The sequence below is a fragment of the Hylobates moloch genome, unplaced genomic scaffold, assembly GCF_009828535.3.
Source record: "Hylobates moloch isolate HMO894 unplaced genomic scaffold, HMol_V3 SCAFFOLD_10, whole genome shotgun sequence".
Lineage (NCBI taxonomy): Eukaryota > Metazoa > Chordata > Mammalia > Primates > Hylobatidae > Hylobates > Hylobates moloch.
In genome coordinates, this window is record NW_026652285.1 from 83,782,434 (window position 1) to 83,803,876 (window position 21,443).

At 43.5% G+C, this 21,443-nt stretch overlaps 1 protein-coding gene across 2 annotated transcripts; it reads left to right on the forward strand.

Moving 5' to 3' along the window:
* Positions 1–6,804: 6,804 nt before the first annotated feature.
* GNG10 (G protein subunit gamma 10) lies at positions 6,805–15,635 on the forward strand. 2 transcript variants are annotated; one of them, XM_032164866.2, is made up of 3 exons: positions 6,805–6,931; positions 11,999–12,130; positions 14,671–15,635. In XM_032164866.2, exons 1-2 carry the CDS (start codon positions 6,851–6,853, stop codon positions 12,122–12,124), a joined length of 207 nt encoding a protein of 68 aa, XP_032020757.1. In that variant the 5' UTR covers positions 6,805–6,850; the 3' UTR covers positions 12,125–12,130; positions 14,671–15,635. The 2 variants fall into 2 exon arrangements, with proteins under 2 accessions (XP_032020757.1, XP_032020758.1); XM_032164867.2 differs by having other exon boundaries at positions 14,674–15,635.
* The last annotated feature ends 5,808 nt before the right edge of the window (positions 15,636–21,443 follow it).

Below are 21,443 nucleotides of genomic sequence, written 5' to 3' on the forward strand. Positions count from 1 at the left end.
TCCCCAGTAGCTTGCCCACTTGGTAATGTTTGGTCAGTCTTTTGGAATCACAGTCATTGCATGTGTGTAGATGAATGGGCCCTCCTTAACAGAAGAACTGATTCTTCTCCCCTTCCCTCAACAGACGGACCTTATGCTTCAAAATCCTAGAGTGAAGGAAGAGCCGTTAGTTGTCACAAGTGTCAGTCAAGTCTTCTGGGTGTCCTTAGTATCTGTACCCTGCCCATCCCTCACCAAAAACCCAAAGGCCTCTCCATTTTAGAAACATCTGGAGAAAAATCCTGGGTAGAGAACCCCACAACTCCACTAGTTGGAAAATTTTTCTCGAACTTCATTTTAGAGCTATTCCCATTGCCTTTTTGGTTGGTATTCAAGGGTTTATAGAGCATAGCTGTTCAATGCTATCTATTCATCATTGTGTTACAGTTGAGGTCTGCTAAAATTACCCTTCAGGTTATATGCATAACAGATATTCTCATAACAGATTCCATGACTAACTCTTCATTGCCTTATTTATGAATTCTAAGTTCTACAAATCATAGGTTACAGTTTCATAACGTATATTAGGTCTATTCTTAAATAGAACCATTGAGATACAGGATTTTTTAAATGTTAAATGAAAGAATGGTTCAGTTTAGAGAATTAACTAGTACTATTTATGTTTAGAAAATCATAATTCATTACTTTGCGGGGTTTTTGTTTTTTGTTTTTTGAGATGGTGTCCCGCCCTGCCACCCAGGCTGGAGTACATTGGTGTGATCTCGGCTCACTGCAACCTCTACCTCCCGGTTTCAAGTGATTCCCTGCCTCAGCCTCCCAAGTAGTTGGGATTACAGGTGCCCGCCACCATGGCTGGCTAATTTTTTGTATTTTTAGTAGGGACAGGTTTCACCATGTTGGCCAGGCTAGTCTTGAACTCCTGACCTCAGGTGATCCTCCCGCCTCAGCCTCCCAAAGTGCTAGAGTTACAGGCGTGAGCCACCGCGCCTGGCCTAGTAGTAAACTTTTTTTTTTTTTTAATTGAGACGTAATCTCACTCTGTCACCAGGCTGGAGTGCAGTGGCACAATCTTGGCTCACTGCAACCTCTGCCTCCTGGGTTCAAGTGATTCTCCTGCCTCAGCCTCCCAAGTAGTTGGGATTACAGGTGCCTGCCACCATGCCTGGCTAATTTTTTGTATTTTTAGTAGAGACAGGATTTCACCATATTGGCCAGGCTGGTCTCGAACTCCTGACCTCAGGTGATCTGCCCACCTTAGCCCCCCAAAGTGCTGGAATTACAGGCGTGAGCAACCGCACCTGGCCCAGTAGTAAACTTTTTTAGACGGAGTCTCACCCTGTCACCAGGATGGAGTGCAGTGACAGGATCTCAGCTCACTGCAACCTCTGCCTCCTGGGTTCAAATGATTCTCCTGCCTCAGCCTCCCGAGTAGCTGGGACTACAGGTGCCTGCCACCACGCCTGGCTAATTTTTTGTATTTTTAGTAGAGACAGGGTTTCACCATGTTGGCCAGGATGGTCTCGATCTCCTGACCTCGTGATCCACCCACCTCGGCCTCCCCAAGTGTTGGGATTACAGGCGTGAGCTAATGCACCCAGCCAGTAGTAAACTTTTAATACCCAAACCTTGGAGATATTTTTCTTGAGTGGAGGCCAGTTGCTAGGGTATCACTCAGCTAGTGTGAACCAGACTGCTGGCCACAAACTGAAAATAATGTGGAAATTAGAAGTGGCTTTTATTAGATAGTATAAATGGAATCTAGCTACTTTAAAGCATTAAATCAAACCTGGTCTCTTTTGACTTAGAATTATACACTTGAAGCAAATAGATAAATGTTGGTATTGATACAAACTAGTGTATGGATGAATTATAATTAAATATTTATAAAATGTGATGTTAACAAATATTGGCAAAGGCCAAATCTAGAACCTAATAACTAAATTAAATTTACTTCATAAATTATTTCAGTAGAAACCTACATAATTAGTTGTAAACTTTAGCCTCTTAATTCCTTTTTAATTGATATGTGATAGTTGTACATATTTCAGCTTTTTTTTTTTGGAGGCAGCATCTCTTGCCCAGGCCGAGTGCAGTGGCTTGATCATGGCTCACTGCAGCCTTGACCTCCTGGGCTCACATGATCCTCCCACCTCAGCCTCCTGAGTAGCTGGGACTACAGGGGCTCATGCCACTATGGCTGGCTAATTTTTTGATTTATTATTATTTTTTTAGTCGGGGTCTTACTATGTTGCTCAAGCTGATCTGGAACTCCTGAGCTCAAGGGATCCTCCTTTCAAAGTGCTGGGATTAGAGGCATGAGCTACAGGGCCTGGCCTTAGCTTCTTAATTCTTAAAGGATTTAGGATATCCTCGACAATTGTGTATGGAATGGATCATGTGGTCTCAGATCAGTGTCACAGATTCCTCCTTCCTGGTTTCATTCAGGGGTGGAGAAACTTCTGTCATGTGACAGTCTCTCCTTTATAACCTCATGAAGCAGGACATAGTGGAATGACTCTGGCTTTATAACCAGATAGACCAAAGTTGACTGGGCAGGTTACTTTAACCTATAAGCCTTGTTTTCTCTCGTGTAAAGATACTATTTCAGAGAGTTCTTAGAAGATAACAAGGGTAAAATGCCTGGCATATATTAAGTGATCAGGAAATGTGAGTTATTTTGCCTTTAGAGGGAATAACAAACAGTCCCATTTGTTAAAAAAAAAAAAAAAATCCATGGTAACAGGAGAGTGTTTTGTGATGATTACAAACCCACTGTTTATTCTTTTAATACATATTTTAATCCCTTACCTTGTGCAAGGCATGGTGCTAGAGTGAAGGAGTGATGCTCCTTAGGGTTGAAATTGTGTATTTTAAAAAGCAGCTGCCTGCCCTGTTGCCACCAGTGTGCAAGGTAGAGCAGCCAAGATGACAACTCAGGAAAGAAAGAAAAACTTTCAGAGATGATAGAATGATCAGCAACTTGCTAGTCTAAGGCCTACATTGAGTGAAGGGACATTTTCAATGTAGCAAACAGATATGCTTAGAATGGTTGCTCAAAAAGACATCTAATAGCCCTAAGTTCTACCATCTCCCAAAGTCTCAAAAGTACCTGTGAAAATCTCTCCAGAAAAGCCATTCTGAATCTACAAACCTGCTGGTGATTCTTTCAGCTCCTGATTCATTATTTCTAGGTTCTAAAAAGAATGTAATAGACAAAAAGAAGTAAAATAATTTTTATGGTACATGATACTGTGTCACATTAAATATAGTTGTTAATGTGTTTTCCTACTCTTAATCATTTTGCAAACTATAGATGGTATATATTATTGTCATTTTGATATAGCATTGGCAGAAATATCTTCCCATTATGTCATTTTTATGGAGAAGAGTGACTCACAGCTCCTTTCCTGGAAGAATAATCCACTGTTAGTAGAAAGGTGTTAAAATACAAGTCAGAGGAGTGAAGAACTATAGATCCTAACAGGGGAACAAATGAAACATTTGTCATCACAAGGGTATTGACATTTCTAGAAAGTTTCTTGGAAATGAGATTTATAAGTTTGTGCTTAACCAAGGAAAAAAATGTGTAACAAAATTTTAAAGATATACTGGTTACCCATGCATTTTAGCTGTAGTGAGAAGGAAAGAAGGGTACTCTGTCTCCATCCCTCACCTTTCAGAGCCCTGGAAATCACAGCACATGTGGGAAAGGCCTCTGGTCCTCTAGGTAAACCTTGAGTTCTTTGTTTGAGACGGAGTCTTGTTCTGTCGCCCAGGCAGGAGTGCAGTGGCGTGGTCTCACTGCAACCCCCCCCCTCCCGGGTTCAAGCAATACTTGTGCCTCAGCTTCCCAGGTATCTGCGACTACAGGCATGCGCCAGCATGCCTGGCTTACTTTTGTATTTTAAATTAGCCGGGCGTGGTAGAAACCCCGTAGAGACGGGGTTTCACCATGTTGGCCAGACTGGTCTTGAACTCCTGACCTCAAGTGATCCGCCCGCCTTGGCCTCCCAAAGTGCTGGGATTACAGGTGTGAGCCACCGCGTCCAGCCTGAAATGAAGCTAAAATGAAATTCTTTTCCCTGCTCCCACTTTCTGTGATACTGGGCAAGTCACTTCACTTTCCTTAGCGGGTCTGTTTCCTCATCTCTGAAATTGTAGACGCGCCACACTATCTGATGGTTCCCTTCAATTTTGAAGTTCCATGATGCAAAAATAATGGATGAGAAGTCTTTTGGGGAAAGTCTGGAGCATCACACAGATGGTCAGCCTTCCTCAAGTACAAGTGGCACCCGGCCTGCTTATCCATGGATCACAGACCATTCCTCTTGAATGGCGCAAAGTAACACTGAGGTGGGCGGCGCAGTGGGTGTGTACGGCATGAAGGAGGCAGACACAGCACACCCCTAGACTTTTCCTGCTACCTCGTGGCTGATACACACAGTATGACATGGCTGACGTGTGTCCCTTCGTTGAGGGCAACTCCAAAGCCTTCATTTCTAATGATTTTGAGGTAATCTCATTATTTCAGCTGCCATTGCTGTGGAGACATCTCTCACATTAACATCTTGGCTACTAAACATTTTCAGCAGCCTAAAGGCATGTAGGAGTGCCGTGGAAGTCACTTAGTTACTCCTAAACCAAACCCCACATTATTTTTCACTCATCTCAAGCCAAGTCCTGTTTCCTAATTTCTGTTTTGGCATTAGTTCTGGCCCACTCTCTGCTACAGAACCCTTTGTCCTCTTTTCTTTGCATTTCATAACCACCATGAAGTACCACTGATTTCGTCTTCTAAATTTGTTCCCCCTCATTCCTACTCTAACAGTCCTACCCAGGGCCTCATTCCAGGTACTCCCCCACCATCAGCCATTTATCTTCTCAACTTCAGTTCATTTTGCACATTCATCTCAGATTAATATTCCCAAAACGTCTTACCCTGTAGCTATCCCACTGTTTACCATAAACTTTTGTGCGTATGTGAGGTTTTCTATGACTTCCGGCCCTAGCAACTTTGTATCTGCTATTAGTCACTGGAGCCTCCTCTATTTTTAAATTTATTCACTCTACATGTGTGCATCACCTCCAGCTGTCCTCCATAGTGGAATGTTCTTCCTTTTCTTCTGAGCCATCTGCAAGACACGTATCTCCAAAGTCCAGGTCTCACGATCTATGATGAGCCTTTCCTAATCCAGTATGTATATCTTTGCACTGAGTTCTTTGCCAAATCTTTTAAATATGAAATCATTCTATTTTGTCCTATTCATCAATCTAAGAATTGATTGTTGAATGTTCCCAACATGTACTTTCATCTCTTTACTAAGATACATATTAATTTCTTTGTGGTGAGGAAATTGGCCACTAGAGAGGGCTTTCAAATGTGCAAGTCTCCCTTTGGCCCAGGCACAGCTAATCTGAGCACGTCAATGCCACACATCCTTGCCTTCAAATAGTAATTGGGCCAGGGGTGGGCCCATGACTTAATACCAGCCAGTGAGGTTCATTATGGGGATTTTTGCTGGAACCATTAGAAAGAAAACAGGTACTATTTTTCCTGGGTTTGCTAGATGGGGACAGTGAAAGTGTGGCGCCTTCCTTCATACCACTACAGAAGTCCATCTACCACCAAGGAAAATGAGGCTAATCTCAGAAAAAGCAGAGTCAAAACATGGAGGATGAGAGCCCCAAAATTATTATTTGGGTGATTGAATTCACTAGTTTAAAGTCCCTGGACTTTTCAGTTACACAAGCCAATATGTTACCTTTCGCGATGTTCAGTTTAAGTGAGTTCTGACAAATACAATGGTGTACAAGAATAATGACGTATTAATGATACATGGAAAAAAGCAACACAAAAATTTTAAATATAGTAATGATCCCGGTTTTGTAAAACACTTATTAAAAAATGCAGTAGGCCTATAATGCCCGCACTTTGGGAGGCTGGGGTGGGAGGATCACCTGAGCCCAGGAGTTCAACACCAGCCTGGCCAACATCGTGAAACCCCGTCTCTACTAAAAATACAAAAATTAGCCGGGCGTGGTGTTGTGTGTGTGTAGTCCCAGCTACTCAGGAGGCTGAGGCAGGAGGATCACCTGAGCCCAGGAGGTGGAGGCTACAAGGAGATGTGATCACGCCACTGCACTCCACCCCGGGTGACAGAACAAGACCCTGTCTCAAAAAAAAAAAAAAAAAAAAAAAAGCAGCAGAATAGAAACGGATGACAGTTAAATGGTGAGATGAGAGTGAGAGACGCTGAATTTAATTTTATTCTGTATGTTTCACAAAGATGTCAGGGTCTGGGATTTTATCCAATTTACCATACTCACTCCACCAAATCAACTGGTAGGATCTCCAGGAAACAGTAAGAGGCTCATTTAGAAACCTGTTGTTGCCTCATGAAAATCCTGTGAACTGCCCTTGGTTCCCCGGGGATACTCTCTGGCAAGGCCCCCTATCTCTCCAACTCATGTCACACCTTGGCTCCAGTTCTCATTTCTCAGGGGTGCGTGTTTGCTGCCGCCCACTCCATCCTCGCGTCCCACGCCCTCGCGATTCCTGCTTATCCTAGGGGCGCCAGCTTCGCTGGAGGACGCCCCGCTCTGCGGGTCCCCGCCTCGGTTCCACGCCCAGATGCAGGTGCCACTCAGGTTTCAAGCGCTGAGGAGCGGAGAGCACTGCCAGCCCGCTGGGGTCCCCGCTGTCTCTGGCAAGTGGCTCCGCGCCGAGTGAGCTGGGGCGGCGGGGCGGGCGCAGCTGCTTCCCCGCCCCGGGGCGGCACCTGCGCTCGGGGCTGGCGGCTCCTCCCCGCCCGGCCGGGCCCAGCAGTCCTCGGAGCCCAGCGCCGCCGCCATGTCCTCCGGGGCTAGCGCGAGCGCCCTGCAGCGCCTGGTGGAGCAGCTAAAGTTGGAGGCTGGCGTGGAGAGGATCAAGGTGCGGGCCCCGGGTACCCACGCTCCGGTCCTTCCCCCCGCGGGGCGTGAGGAGGCCGGCGGCCCGGACCGGGCGCCAGCGGGGAACTCGGTGGCGGCGGCGAGGCCTCGGCGGGGCGCGGGGCGCGGGGGGCGGCGGGGTCCGCGGTGAGGGAGCGCGCGGGGCAAGCCGGGGGCCCAGGCCTGACGGGAGGAGGCCGTGGCTGGGGGGCCCCACGGTCGTCGTCGGTCCCGGTCCCTGGGGGTGCGCCCACTCCAGAAGGCGGCCGTGGTCAGTTCCTCGGAGGGCGCACGGGATGCCCGCGACGCGCGGGCCGGGAGGGTGGACCCAGGGCTGGGGAGGCCACCGCAGGGCCGCGAATTGGTGATGGATTGGTAGGATGAGAGCGAGAGGGAGGAGAGCCAGGATGCTCGGGTTTCTGTCGTCGTGACAGGGTGGACGGCGCTGCCACCCGCCGAGGTAGAGCGGAGAGGGAGCAGGTTTGGGGAAATGATGAGGTCGGCTGCGGACCTGGGGACTCCGGGGAGCCATCCGGGAGGTATATGTCCTCGTGGCCTGAAGCTCAGCGCCCAGGGCTGAAAGAGGTCATTCAAGTGCATGGGGGCGAAAAAGCCTGTTCTACGAAGAGCAGAGCTCAGAGCCTGGGACCCGGGGACCAGCCACACCGATGGCCGGTGGCCGAGAGAAAAGTAAGTAAGAGACAGCAAGCTTTCCGAGTAAGGAAGTAGGGATTTCCAAAAACTGCGGGCTCAGTCAACATGTCCAGCGTTTAGCCAGTTGGCTAAAAGGCGTCTGTTGTAGAGCTGTGTTTAGCAACGAGTGCAGCATTATTTGCGGAAGATCTGTAAGAAGGAACACACCCATGATAGTCCCTGTGCCTCAGTGGCGCCTTTGCTGTGTGCCTGGCACTGCTACAGGGAATAGGGCGGTTCTGGAGGGGAAGGTAAACAGCAACTTAACAGGTACATAGCATCGCTTCACGTACTAAGTGGCGTGAAGATAATAAACAGGGTAAAGGGAGAGAGGGCTGTGGAATGCAGAGGTCTGGTGGCTTATGTGTTAGTAAAAGCAGAATCTGGACTGTCATAGGGTAGGCAGATGTTTTTCTTTTTAGAGAAACCTAGTTTTAAAGAGGAAATAACGTGTTTTTTTAACTTAGGAAATGAAAAGTCATGTTTTAGGGTCGAGAGGAAGGAACAAATTATATTTTTAGGTTCCAGGGAAGAAACAAATGGAAGCCAATTGCTGGTAGAGGAGACAGGGCTGTGGGGGGCGGGGGATTGGTGGCACAGCTTCTGAGACAGGAAGAAAGAAGGTAAGGGTGTGTGTAAAGATAAGTTTCTACATATGGGCTAAACTTGTATGGTGACACTTTTCTTTGTGAAATAGGAGGCCATGTTTTCTTCTAAGGCAGAGGAAAGGGGACTAAGGGAGTGGCCCCTGAGCAGGCACGTAGATGCGCAGTGACTGAAGACCCAGCTGCTGTGAGAAGGGAGACTGCTGGTCATATTTGTGATTTTTTTTTTCCTGCAGCAATCTTTGACTATCCTGGAATGTGAGTGCTGAAGGTGAACGGTAGTTGAAAGAGGAGTGAGTTAGCAGGGGAGGTATGCCAGAAAGGTGGAGGTGGGGCCGGAGGGCAAGGCATGTGAAGGTCTGGCCAGAAAGAGGCTGAGCCTAGATGGATAGAGAAGGAATGCAGCCAGCCTCCTGGTGATAGGTGAGACAGAAGGGGAGGAGGTGATGGCTGGTGATCTCGGTGAGGTCAGAGCAGAATAAAGGAAGAATAAAGGAGGCAGCACCCTGGATGGGAAGGAGAGATTGTGATCAGAGAGTAGGATACAGGTGTGTAAAATTTCAGAAGTGGAGCAGTTACAGGTGTTATAACTATATCTGTTGGCATTGAGGAGAAGGCTGTTTGAGGGGAGGAAGTCAGGGAACTGAAACTAGGGTTGTTGGAAATTCACAAAGACAATGTGGGGACCTGAGGTGGAAAGGAAAACTGTGAGCCAGTCAGATGCCTGCCTACCCGGCAAGTAGCTAAGAAAGAGGAAATATATTCTTTTTTTTTTTTTTTGAGATGGAGTTTCGCTCTTGTTGCCCAGGTTGGAGTGCAATGGCATGATCTCAGCTCACTACAACCTCTGCCTCCCAGGTTCAAGCGATTCTCCTGCTTCAGCCTCTCAAGTAGCTGAGATTACAGGCACCTGCCACCATGTCCGCTAATTGGCTAATTTTTTTTTTTTTTTTTTTTTTTTGTATTTTTAGTAGAGACGGAGTTTCATCATATTGGCCAGGCTGGTCTCGATCTCCTGACCTCAGGTAATCCTCCCGCCTCAAGCTCCCAAAGTGCTGGGATTATAGGCATGAGCCACGGCACCTGGCCGGGAAGATATTCTTATCTACATTTTAAAAATGATGATGCAACTGAGAGCCATATAATTCAGGTGAATTGCCCAAGCTCACAGTAAGCTTATTTACTAATAGGATAATAAGCCTATTTAAGAGGCGCGCTCATGGAAGTATGATCTGGGGTACTTGGCAGGGCTTCTCTCAGACAATACCTTAGAGAGTCACAACATTCCAGGGTCTGGTCTACCTCACATCCTCATTCAGTGTCGGATGTGTTTAGCAAAGTCAGAGGTGTCTTCTCTTTGACAGACTTGCTATCTGAAAAATAAACCAGGACACCAATTTTCTAGCATATAATAGAGGACATCCCTTCCCAGCTGTAGGAATGCTTGGTATCCTTCCAAGATCTCCTCCTTTAGAGGAGCCCCGCAGAAGTTTCTGGGTAAACATGGGCTCAAACCAAGGAAAGTCAGGTGACCTGGGTGGAGGTTATCCCACCTCCAATGGCAGGCGACAGCTTGCAAGTATTTGGGCTTATAGTCTCCCAGCCCAGAGCCTCTCTCCCTTGCTAGTGTTAGAGAGACGCTGATAACGTTTACTCTTCTCTTATTTTCTCTGCATGTCCCCTTACCTTAACTTTTTGACCATGTTCTTGAGACTAGAGTTTAATTAGTCTCATTTCTCCAGGAGTCCTGGAGACAGTGTCCTTCCACCTACCATGTGTGGAGTTTACCTGCTACCCCAATGCAAAGATAGTAAGCCTGAGCATAATTGATTCTCGATTTCTTTTGAATTAATAACTGGTATATATAACCATTAATTCCAGTTATAATTCACATGAAAATGTCAGAGCTTCTATTGAGAGAAACAGCAAACTTCAGCATTAGCCTGGTAATATTATATTATGGTTTTATATTCATATAATACGGAGTAAACTGTCATTACATTAATGCAACCAAAATTCCTAGAGCTGTCCAGAAACTTGGTAGCAATTGTAACATAAACAGTTAATTTTCCAGTTATTTGGAGGCTTGGAAAATTAACACAAACTAGTAGTAATACCTGAACAGCAATTGGAACCATTTTTATACAATATGGGTGAATTTTATTCAAAACGCCTTTTAATGCAAAAAAAAAAAGAGTACAATGAGGAAAACCTCCAAGTAGAAATATGCATTAAATGGAAGATAAGAAAAGGGATAATGATATTGTATCAGTTAGTTTTGGTGCCTGACGAACCACCCCAAACTTTAGTGGCTTCAAACATTTATACTCACAATTCTTAGCTGGACAATTTGAGCTAGGTCCAGGTGTACGGTTCTGCTGATCTTCTGGGCTCTCCCATGCACCTGCAATCAGATAGAGTGTTAACTGGTGTTGGCTGGTGTCTGGGTGATTGAGAATGGCCTCACTCACATGTCTGCAGGTTGCTAGGCAGGTGCTGGTTGTAGCTTACCGGTTCTCCTCTACAAGACCTCCAGGAGGCTATCTTGGGCTCCTTCAGATGGTTGTCTTACAGTTCCACCTGCACCAAGAGAGGTAGGTGCAGAGACTCTTGAGGACTAGCTTGGAACTTGCCCTTTATTTCTACCACATTCTACTGGTCAAAGTCAGCCCAGATTCTTTTCTTTTTTTGTTTTTTTGAGACAGAGTTTTGCTCTTGTCATCCAGCCTGCAGTGCAATGTTGTGATCTCGGCTCACTGAAACCTCCGCCTCCTGGGTTCAAGCGATTCCCCTGCCTCAGCCTCCTGAGTAGCTGGGATTACAGATGCACGCCACCACACCTGGTTAATTTTTGTATTTTTTTTTTTTTTTTTAGTAGAGACAGGATTTCACCATGTTGGTCAGGCTGGTCTTGAACTCCTGACCTCGTGATCCGCCCCTGCTCGGGCTCCCAAAGTGCTGGGATTACAGGTGTGAGCCACTGCACCCGGCCACAGTCAGCCCAGATTCAAGGGGTGCACCAATAGACTCTACCTCTTGGTGGAAGGAGCTGCAAACTATTGTGATCACGTTTGCAGTCTACCACAAATGTATTGCTATATGTTAGCGCTATTCTAATGGTTTTATATGTGTGAACTCACTTAATTGTTACAGCAACCCAGAGAGGTGGGTTACTATTTCTAATTATTTCTCAGATGAGGAAACAGCTACTGAGATGTTGAGTAACTTGCCCAAGGTTATATAGGTAGTGGCAGAGCTGAATTTGAGTCCACGCAGTCTGGTTCCAGAGGGTATACTCCTAAACAATAAGCTGTACTGCCTCAAAAGCAAGGCGGAAGAACTTTATCACTTGTTTGGAGCAGACTGAATAAGGCTTCAGACTTGTAAACATTAAGACAGTTTGCTCATTTGGCAAACTTGGATATATCGATGCATGTTTTATATAAGTGAAAATTTGTAAAGGGAATGCTAGAATGAGCTATTTCTTTACCCATTCAGTCTCAAAACTAGATTTCTAAATGGATCAAAGATACAGCTTTTTCTTGCCTTCGTTGAATAAGCGACTAAACCAAAAAATATCTAAATTGAAGTTCATGGAAATTGTAACCTTTTCTCTTTGTAGTTCAAGTATTAGAACTTTCAGCAGAAAGACTTTGGGAGGTCACAAAAAGTTGATATTTACCAAGTTGAATGATCATTTTCAGAATATCCTCGACTGCCGGATGGCTTGGCTGTGAGCAGTGTGCCATGTCGCTGTCCCTTTGTTTCAGGTCTCTCAGGCAGCTGCAGAGCTTCAACAGTACTGTATGCAGAATGCCTGCAAGGATGCCCTGCTGGTGGGTGTTCCAGCTGGAAGTAACCCCTTCCGGGAGCCCAGATCCTGTGCTTTACTCTGAAGACTTGTGAGTAATGATACACCATGATGTCTTGGGCCCATAGCATTATCACAGGGCTTCCCAAAGGACTTGAGCAACTGAGTTTTGAATGTCTCCTGTTCTTGGGGAAATTAAAATGCCAGCAAAATGCACAACTTTAATAATTAAATTAATTATTAATTAATAAATTAACCATTAATAAATTATTTATATTAATTAATTAAATAAATATAATTAATTTAAAACATTAATTATATTATATTTATATTAAATTAATATATTATATTTATATTAAATTAATATATTTATATTAAATTAATATAATTAATTATAAATAAATAAATAAATTTAATTAAAATGCCAGCAAAATGCACAACTTTCCCTGAAGGGTGATTCTAGTGTATAGTTACCTTGCCTGTAGAATACATCTAATTACGACAGTCTGAAGTCTCTTTGGCACTGAGTCATGAGATGCCAATATCCTTCTGTACTTGAGCTCTTTGAGTTGGCTGGTAGTAATTTCTTTCTTTCTCTTTTCTTTTTTTTTTTGAGATAGTCTCGCTCTGTCACCCAGGCTGGAGTACAGTGGTGTGATCTTGGCTCACTGCAACCTCCATCTCCCAGGTTCAAGGAATTCTTTTGTTTCAGTCTCCCGAGTAGCTGGGACTACAGGTGCATGCCACCAACCCTGGCTAATGTTTGTATTTTTAGTAGAGATGAGGGTTCACCTTATTGGTCAGGCTGGTCTCGAACTCCTGACCTCAGGTGATCCACCCGCCTTGGCCTCCTAAAGTGCTGGGATTACAGGCGTGAGCCACCACACCTGGCCAGTAATTTCTTGACCTTAAGCCCACCCTCTCTGTCCTTATAGCATCCCAGGGTTGGGATTTGCTACTTAGTGCTATCAACTGACTTGCTACTCTTGGGAATAAGGACTCCCCAGAGTGGGAGATGTGTGCCTACCACCCGCTGTGATTTCTTTCCCAATGCTTTTCAGAATATATCTCTGTTTTAATGGAGGAAGAAATGTAGCTATTGGGAAAAAGTGTGAGTGGGGTTAAAAGAGCTTTAAAAAATGATAAATGAAAATGCCTCTCTGGTAGCATATTAGAAATTTCTTGGGTTCGAATGCTTTGTATTGGGGTCATTTTCACAATGTGTTTCCCCCCATGTTTCCCCCCCTCACCGCCGAGACCTCTTGCTCTGTCGCCCAGGCTGGAGTGTGGTGGCACGATCTTGGCTCACTGCATCCTCTGTCTCCTGGGTTCAAGCAATTCTCCTGCCTCAGCCACCCGAGTAGCTGGGATTACAGGCGCATGCCACCATGCCTGTCTAATTTTTTTGTATTTTTAGTAGAAATGGGGTTTCACCGTGTTGGCTAGGCTGGTCTTGAACTGGCTGGTCTCAAACTCCTGACTTCGTGATCTGCCTGCCTTGGCCTCCCAAAGTGCTGGGATTACAGGTGTGACACAATGTTTTTTTAATAGGACAAGGGCATGAATTATTAGAGTCTTTTGGGACCAACATATTTCAAATGATGTATTCTAAGGGGTGTTTATACAGTAAGTAATTATCTTAGGTCCTTCTTCACAAGTAGCAAAAGGAAATTGTTCACATTTAAAAGAAGGAAGCAATCTATCAAATCTTATTGTACTTTTTAATGGAAAATGTTCATATTTATGGTGTTAAGATAATAGTCTTATGTTGGCATAGCATTTTTCTTTTTACAAAGCTTCCTTCCTCCCTCCCCTCCCCTCCCCTCCCCTCCCTCCCTCCCTCCCTCCCTTTCCTTCCTTCCTTCCTTTTTCCTTCCTTCCTTTTTAAATTGATGGATCTCGCCTGTCACCCATCTAGATTCAGTGAAAATGGGGTTCAAGCAATTCTCCTGCCTCAGCCTCCCGAGTAGGTGGGACTGCAGGTATGCAGCACCATGCCTGGCTAATTTTTGTATGCTTAGCAGAGATGAGGTTTCACCGTATTGCTCAGGCTGTTCTCAAACTCCTGACCTCAGGTGACCTGCCTGCCTCGGCCTCCCGAAGTGCTGGGATTACAGTCGTGAGCCACTGTGGCCAGCCTTACAAAGCAATTTCATGGGTGCTGCTCATTCAGTGGTGTGGTTTAGATGTCGTTTGTATTCACCTGTTACTTTCATTTTTTTTGTTTGTTTGTTTGAAACGGAGTTTCCCTCTTGTTGCCCAGGCTGTAGTACAATGGCGCGATCTCAGCTCACCACAACCTCTGCCTCCCGGGTTCAAGCGATTCTCCTGTCTCAGCCTCCCTAGTAGCTGGGATTACAGTTGTCCTCCACCGTGCCCGGCTAATTTTTTTGTATTTTTAGTAGAGAACGGGGTTTCTCCATGTTGGTCAGGCTGGTCTTGAACTCCCTATATCGGGTGGTCCACCCACTTCGGCCTCCCAAAGTGTTGGGATTACAGGCGTGAGTCACTGCGCCTGGCTCACCTGTTGCTTTCTATTTCGTGAATACTAAAGTACCCTATGAAACGATGACTAGTTAATTTTATAAATAAATCTTACCAAAGTGAAAACCAAACAAACTCTTTTTCCAGTAGGAGAGAAGTTCACTGAGGAATGCCTTCAAGCACAAAGTGATGAATGACTGCCTTCAAGTCTCAAGAAAACACTTTTCCCTAACTGTTAGCGATATTTCAGCCCTTTCCTGTGGCCTGGTCCTATAGCCAAAATCACAGATATTCACGAGTTTCTACTTGAGTGAGGAAACTGGGTGAAGGAATAGAGTTTTAAATAGTAATAGCTTGTTTTTTTGTGCAAGTACTTTTACACATAAGATAAACAAAAACCTTACCACCAAACATACCAAAATTCACCTCTTTCATAAGTGAGTTACTAAGATTTCTATACCTGGAATATCATGTAAGTTTCATTTACTGGATGTTTACATTTTAGGAAGGAAAGTAGTTTTGTTTATTTAAACAATTGAATACTTGTAAACTGTTGTTCCTGGAAGATATTTATACCATAAAAAATTTGTTCTTTTCTCATGAATTTACAATTCCTAAATGAAGACCAGAAAGTACAGATTGCTGGGAGGAAGAATAGGTTTTATTAATCAACTGATGTCTTGATTTTTCTAAATGGGAGGATTGTTTTATTTTTAACACTAATTATGGGAGCAGATTCTTAGCAAACTTCTTTGGAAAAGTTAATGGTATGATGTGCATTAGGCTGCCCCATTGTGTATATAAATGAAGCAGATTTGATCTTTGTATTCTTAACGTTCCTCTACTTTGTAGTTGTGGCTGTACTTAAAGAAATACAGAATTTCATATATTTAAAAATGTTTAAAATGTGACCCACAGAACATTGTAAATGATTAAAAACTAACATGAAAATATTACGACCTAAAAGAATTCTTAACTTCACAAGTGTTTTACTTCGATGATGTGCCTTTGATTTAATTTGGGACACTTTTTTAGAGGGATACATTATTCGTGTTTGTAACAGTCTTTGAAGAGCTTGGAAATAAAATTTCTGCTTAATCATTTTTCTATGACAGCAATATTTTGTGTCTGATTTTGTATTAAGGACTCATGGATTTCTGTTTGCCTGTGAGATTGAGTGCTGGAAATGAGAGAGTGAAATTGTTGTTTTTAAGTCTTTGTAGAATTTTGCAAATGTCCTGAAAAATAGATAACTGTATAACATGAAGAAAATATCTCTATTAATGGCAACATTTGTTCTCTGAAATAGCTATATATAAACTCATAAATAAACAAAATTATCTGTGAGTGTAAGTAGTGTTACAATAGAGAAAATAGAAGTCGTTAGATGGGAACTCCCTTAAATTTTAGCTACTAAACTTCTAGATCTAGTGATTAGAATCCCTTCCATTCAGTCATAATTCAGGCATCCCTTTTATAACCTATTTGTTCTCTGGATCTGTTTCACCTTCTCTGAAATTGCACACTACCAGTGATCCTTTCTCCTTCATCTTCAAGTTCTCTGCTGGACACTTTCTTTTCTTTTCTCTTCTCTTTTCTTTCCTTTTCTTTTTTCGAGACAGGGTCTCACTTTGTCACCCAGGCTGGAGTGCCGTGGCGCTATCTTGGCTTACTGCAGCCTCAATCTCCTAGGTTCAAGTGTTCTTCCCACCTCTGTCCCCCAAGTAGCTGGAACTACAGGCATGAACCATCACACCCGACTAATTTTTGTATTTTTTGTAGAGATGGGATTTCGCCATGTTGCCAGGCTGGTCTTGAACTCCTGAGCTCAAGCCATCCACCCACCTCAGCCTCCCAAAGTTCTGGGATTACAGGTGTGAGCCACTGCGCCTGGCCTCCAGTGGACCCTTTCTATCACAATTTAGCATGTTCCATTCTGTCTTAACAATAGCATTTTTTAAAATCCTCATTGGAAAACAAAATTCTTTTTTGATTCCACTTTCCCCTTTCAGCAAACGTTTGATAAGATAGCACAATGAAACTATAAGCATCTCACTTATAGATGAATATAGACGCAAATGTCCTAGATATAAACTGATCAAATTCAGTAGTTATAGTAAGAGAAAATACAGCCGGATAAAACTACTTTAACATAAAGAAATCTATCAATGTAATTCATTACTTGAATCACTTAAAGAAGGGAACCTATGCCAAAAAGTCATTTGATAAAATTCAGTAGCTCTTCTGGGCTGGGTACAGTGGCTCACGCCTGTAATCCCAGCACTTTGGGAGGCCAAGGCAGGCAGATCACGAGGTCAACAGATTAAGACCATCCTGGCCAACATGGTGAAACCCCGTTTCTATTAAAATTCAAAAATTACCTGGGCATGGTGGCACGCCCCTGTAGTCCCAGCTACTCGGGAGTCTGGGGCAGGAGAATCGCTTGAACCTGGGAGGCGGAGGTTGCAGTGAGCCGAGATCACGCCACTGCCCTCCAGCCTGGCAACAGAGTGAGAGACCCTGTCTCAAAAAAAAAAAAAAAAAAAAAAAAAAATCTGTTCTGAATAAAAACTAAGTGGATTAGTGAAATGAGAGTAGAAAGAAATTACTAAGATGATAAAGACAATTTTTCAAAACCAACAGCCAATATCATACTACATGGTGAAAGGCTGACACGTTCAGGATATCAGGAAGAACACAAGAATACCTTTTATCACCACTATTATTCAGCATTGCTTTGGAAGTCTTAGCTAATGCAGTAAGCTGAAAAAATGAAATGATGTAAACATTTTGGAAGAATTATCTGTATTTATGGGTTATATAATTGTACACCTTGAAAACTCGTGAGATTCTCGTGTAAGAAATACTTGAATTTATAACACAATTTGGGAGGCTAGCTGGATAAAAAAGACAGAAAAATAACATTTTCTATACTGACAATAGCTAGTTTAAAATGGAAATGGAAATTATATTCCCTTTCTACTTTAATGATACAACTATAAAAATACTTGGGAATAAACTTAACAAAAGTGCAAGGGCCATAAAAAGGATTTTATTGATGTTATAAAACGGAGTGTAAATAAATGGAGGGACATGGCAATTCTAGGATATTAAGACAATTGTGGCCAGGTGCTGTGGCTCACACCTGTAATCCTAGCACTTTGTGGGGCCGAGGTGGGTGAATTGCTTGAGATCAGGAGTTCAAGACCAGCCTGGGCAAGATGGTGAAACCCCATCTCAACAGAAGATGCAAAAATTAGCTGGATGTGGTGGTATGCACCTGTAGTCCCAGCTACTTGGGGGGCTGAGACAGGAAAATCGCATGAGCCCAAGAGGTTGAGGCTGCAGTGAGCTGTATTCACGCAACTGCACTCCAGCCTGGGCAACAAAGTGAGAATCTGTCTCAAAAAAACCAAACGCAAAAAAGAAAGACAACAACAAAAAAAGACAATTTCCCTAAAATGTCAATCTTACTAAATAAAATTTCTGCTTAATTAATCATTGATCATTGTGTGTGTCTGTGTGTGTAAAACATAAGGAGGGGATGGGCATGGTGGCTCATGCCTATAATCCCAGCCTAGGCAACATAGTGAGACCATGTCTCTATTTTTTTTTTAATTAAAAAAAAAAAAAACTCTTGTAAAAATCATTACAGAGCAAAAAAACAAACAAACAAAAAAATGCAGAGCCAGGCATGGTATTGTGCACTTGTAATCCCAGTACTGGGGAGGATGAGGCAGGAGAATCGTTTGAACCTGGGAGGCAGAGGTTGCAGTGAGCCGAGATCGCACAACTGCACTACAGAGAAAACACCTGCCATGTATAGGAGAGATAATGGGCTAATATCCCTAATATACAGAATATTCTGATTGCATGATGAGAAAAAAATGAGTAAAGGGTATGAAGAAGCAATTCACAGAGGAGAGAATCCAAACGAAAGAACACATAACTCCACTAGTAAGCAGGGGAAATGTAAAGATGGCGATAATGAGGTATCATTTTTCAATCCCTCAGATTAGAAAACAAAAAAAAAAAGTGCGTCTTCATTAAGAACTTACATGCCATGTTCTAAGTATTTATGTGTATTAGGTCATTTACTCCTTATTGGTGTGACCTTGAACAAATCAAATTCTCTGGGTCTCAGTTTCATCACCCATAATTATTTTTTAAATTTGGATAAGAATATCTTCTTTATCTCCTTTGCACAAATGTGGGAAGTGAGGCGCAGGTGAGTTGAACATTGTCCGTAATCCAACAGTTAATGGATGATAGAACTAGTATCCAATGTCGAGCAGTCTAGCTCTAGAGCCCACACCCTAAACCCCTGTGCTGTGTACCATTGCTGGTGAGGATGAAGGAGACTGGGCAGTTTTATACCTTATTAGGGTGTGATGTGCTACAACCCTTTGGGAGAGGAATTTGGCAAAATCTCTGTAAATCCCAATCAGAAGGAAACAAGATTGAGGAGTCTGAGATCAGATTAACCCTCATGGCTTCAACTTAACTGTCATTCAGGTTTGGAGAGGCATGGTACAAGGAAGCAAAAATAAATACAGAATTAAGGATGAGGATTATGTCTATACAAGAACATTGGATGTAGTTACTGGTACATGAAACTCACTGGAAACAAATAGATCAGAACCCATCAAATTTTTGAGGGGATTTGAGAAAATGGCCCTAAAACTGTTGAAGTCGAATAAACTTAACTTGAGGCCCTTAAACTTACATTTCAGAAAGTAAGTGGAGAAAGCTTTGTAGTCCCTAAGGAAGACACTCTCTTAAGGGGTCCAAGGAGAATAATGGATAAGGGAGGACTTCCAGAGGGAGGAGCTGAGGATGGGGTGAGGATGGAAAACCATGGATAAGGGTTTCTTAAGAGAGTAAAATGACGACCTACCAGAGGAGGGCCTTCACATCTGCACGGCTGGATTTCAGAATGCTGACCGCTGACTTCTGTGTGTCTCTCATTCTTTCCCCTTCTACAGCAAAGTTCATTGAGTCTCTGCTCTGCTATTGTGTTTTTAATACTGGTATGTGAGAGTGGGGGAAATGACAATAGATAACCAAAAAGTTCCTAGGTCACTAGACTTTGAGGAGCCATATCTAGCCCCGATGGGGAAAAATGAGCATTACCTCATAATCCTGGTCTTTGAGCTGCCTGCAGTGACTAGCTTTGGTTTTCCTCTTTGAGGTAGGACTCACTGTGTTCTGCGTGTGAGAGGATGAATGAAATGGCTATTTGGGGACCAGAATGGTAGAGTGCGGTAGAGAAGAGACTCTCTAGCTCTTCACCAAATCCCATTTGTTTTTCTTTCTGGGCACCCTGCTAGATAGATTACAGTTTGCAGCCTCTTTTCTAGTTAGATGTGGCCATGTGCCTCTGGGCAGTGGAATGTTTTTGCTCTTCCCTTATTTGCTGTCTGTTTGGAAGTAAATACCCTGAGTGGGCTGGCAACCGTATGTTGAAGATGACAGGCTCTCTCTGCGACTCTGTGGAGTGGAGTACTCTCCTTGCCCTAAGCAAGTGATCTCAAATGATGAAGAAATAAATTTCTCAATGTTAAGCCACTGAGGTTTCAGGGCTTTTCTGTTATAGCACCTAGTATTACTGTAACAAATACAACCTAGAAAGATATCTATGATATAGTAAGTACAGTCTTCCCTTAATATACTTGGGGGATTGGTTTTAGGAAGCGCCCCCTCCACCCCACTCCAGTTTACAAAAATCCACTCATACCAAGTCTGGCTGTTGGCCCTGCAGAACCTGTGTGTATGAAAAGTTGGCCCTCCCTATAAGTAGGTTTTGCAACCTACAAATACTGTATTTTCTTCCTTCTTTCTTTTCTTTTTTTTTTTTTTTTAAGGAGTTTTGCTCTTTGTTGCCGAGGATGGAGTGCAATGGCACAATCTCGGCTCACTGCAAGACCACCTCCTGAGTTCAAGCGATTCTCCTCCCTCAGCCTCCTGAGTAGCTGGGATTACAGGTGCCCACCACGATACCCAGCTAATTTTTGTATTTTTTAGTAGAGATGGGGTTTCACAATGTTGGCCAGGCTGGTCTTGAACTCCTGACCTCAGGTGATCTGCCCACCTCGGCCTCCCAAAGTGCTGGGATTACAAGTGTGAGCCACCCCGCCTGGCCAAAATACTGTATTTTCTATTCACATGTTATTGAAATAAATCCACCTGTGAGTGGACCTGGTAGTTCAAACCCTTGTTGTTCAAGCGTCAACCGTATAACATTAAAGAAGTGGTAGCTTCAGCTTAGCTAAGTTGAGTTGACATCGTAGCCATATACCATGTCTTATATCCCCATATTCCCCATGTTCAATGTAGTTGATATTTACAGCTTCACAGATGATAGTCAACTATCATCTAAATCAAATGGCTTAGTTTCTAATTTCCTACTGCTTCATATTAAATTCATTTTTCTTCATAGTTATGCTAAAACTAAATAGGCTCAAGTCATCACACCCGAATGCCTTATCTAGCTTTTTGATTACTAAGTTAAGGTGCTTCTATTTAGTTGCAGGGGCAGACAAGAATGGTGGATTGGTTATATTGACACTTTGGGTGTAGATAGATGGTGGTCAGTTTTAAGATGTTCCGAGAAATTATGGCAAAAATCTTCACATGGGAGCTGAGATGCACAGAAACTGCCATAGAGATGGTTTTTCTCTTTGATGAGAAGCAAGTGGGACTGATAATGACTCAAATTATTTTTTTTTTTGAGCTGGAGTCTTACTCTGTCACCCAGGCTGGAATGCAGTGGCATGATCTCGCCTCGCCCCAACCTCCACCTCGCAGGTCCAAATGATCCTTCTGCCTCAGCCTCCTGAGTAGCTGGGATTACAGGTGTGCACCACTACTCTTGGCTAACTTTTTTATTTTTAGTAGAGATGAGGTTTCACCATGTTGGC

Bases quoted from the DNA above. Each gene is read 5' to 3' on its own strand.
- GNG10 (XM_032164866.2), top strand. From the start codon at position 6,851: ATGTCCTCCGGGGCTAGCGCGAGCGCCCTGCAGCGCCTGGTGGAGCAG. The intron at 6,932-11,998 runs GTGCGGGCCCCG...CCTTTGTTTCAG, and splicing joins CTGGCGTGGAGAGGATCAAG to GTCTCTCAGGCAGCTGCAGA.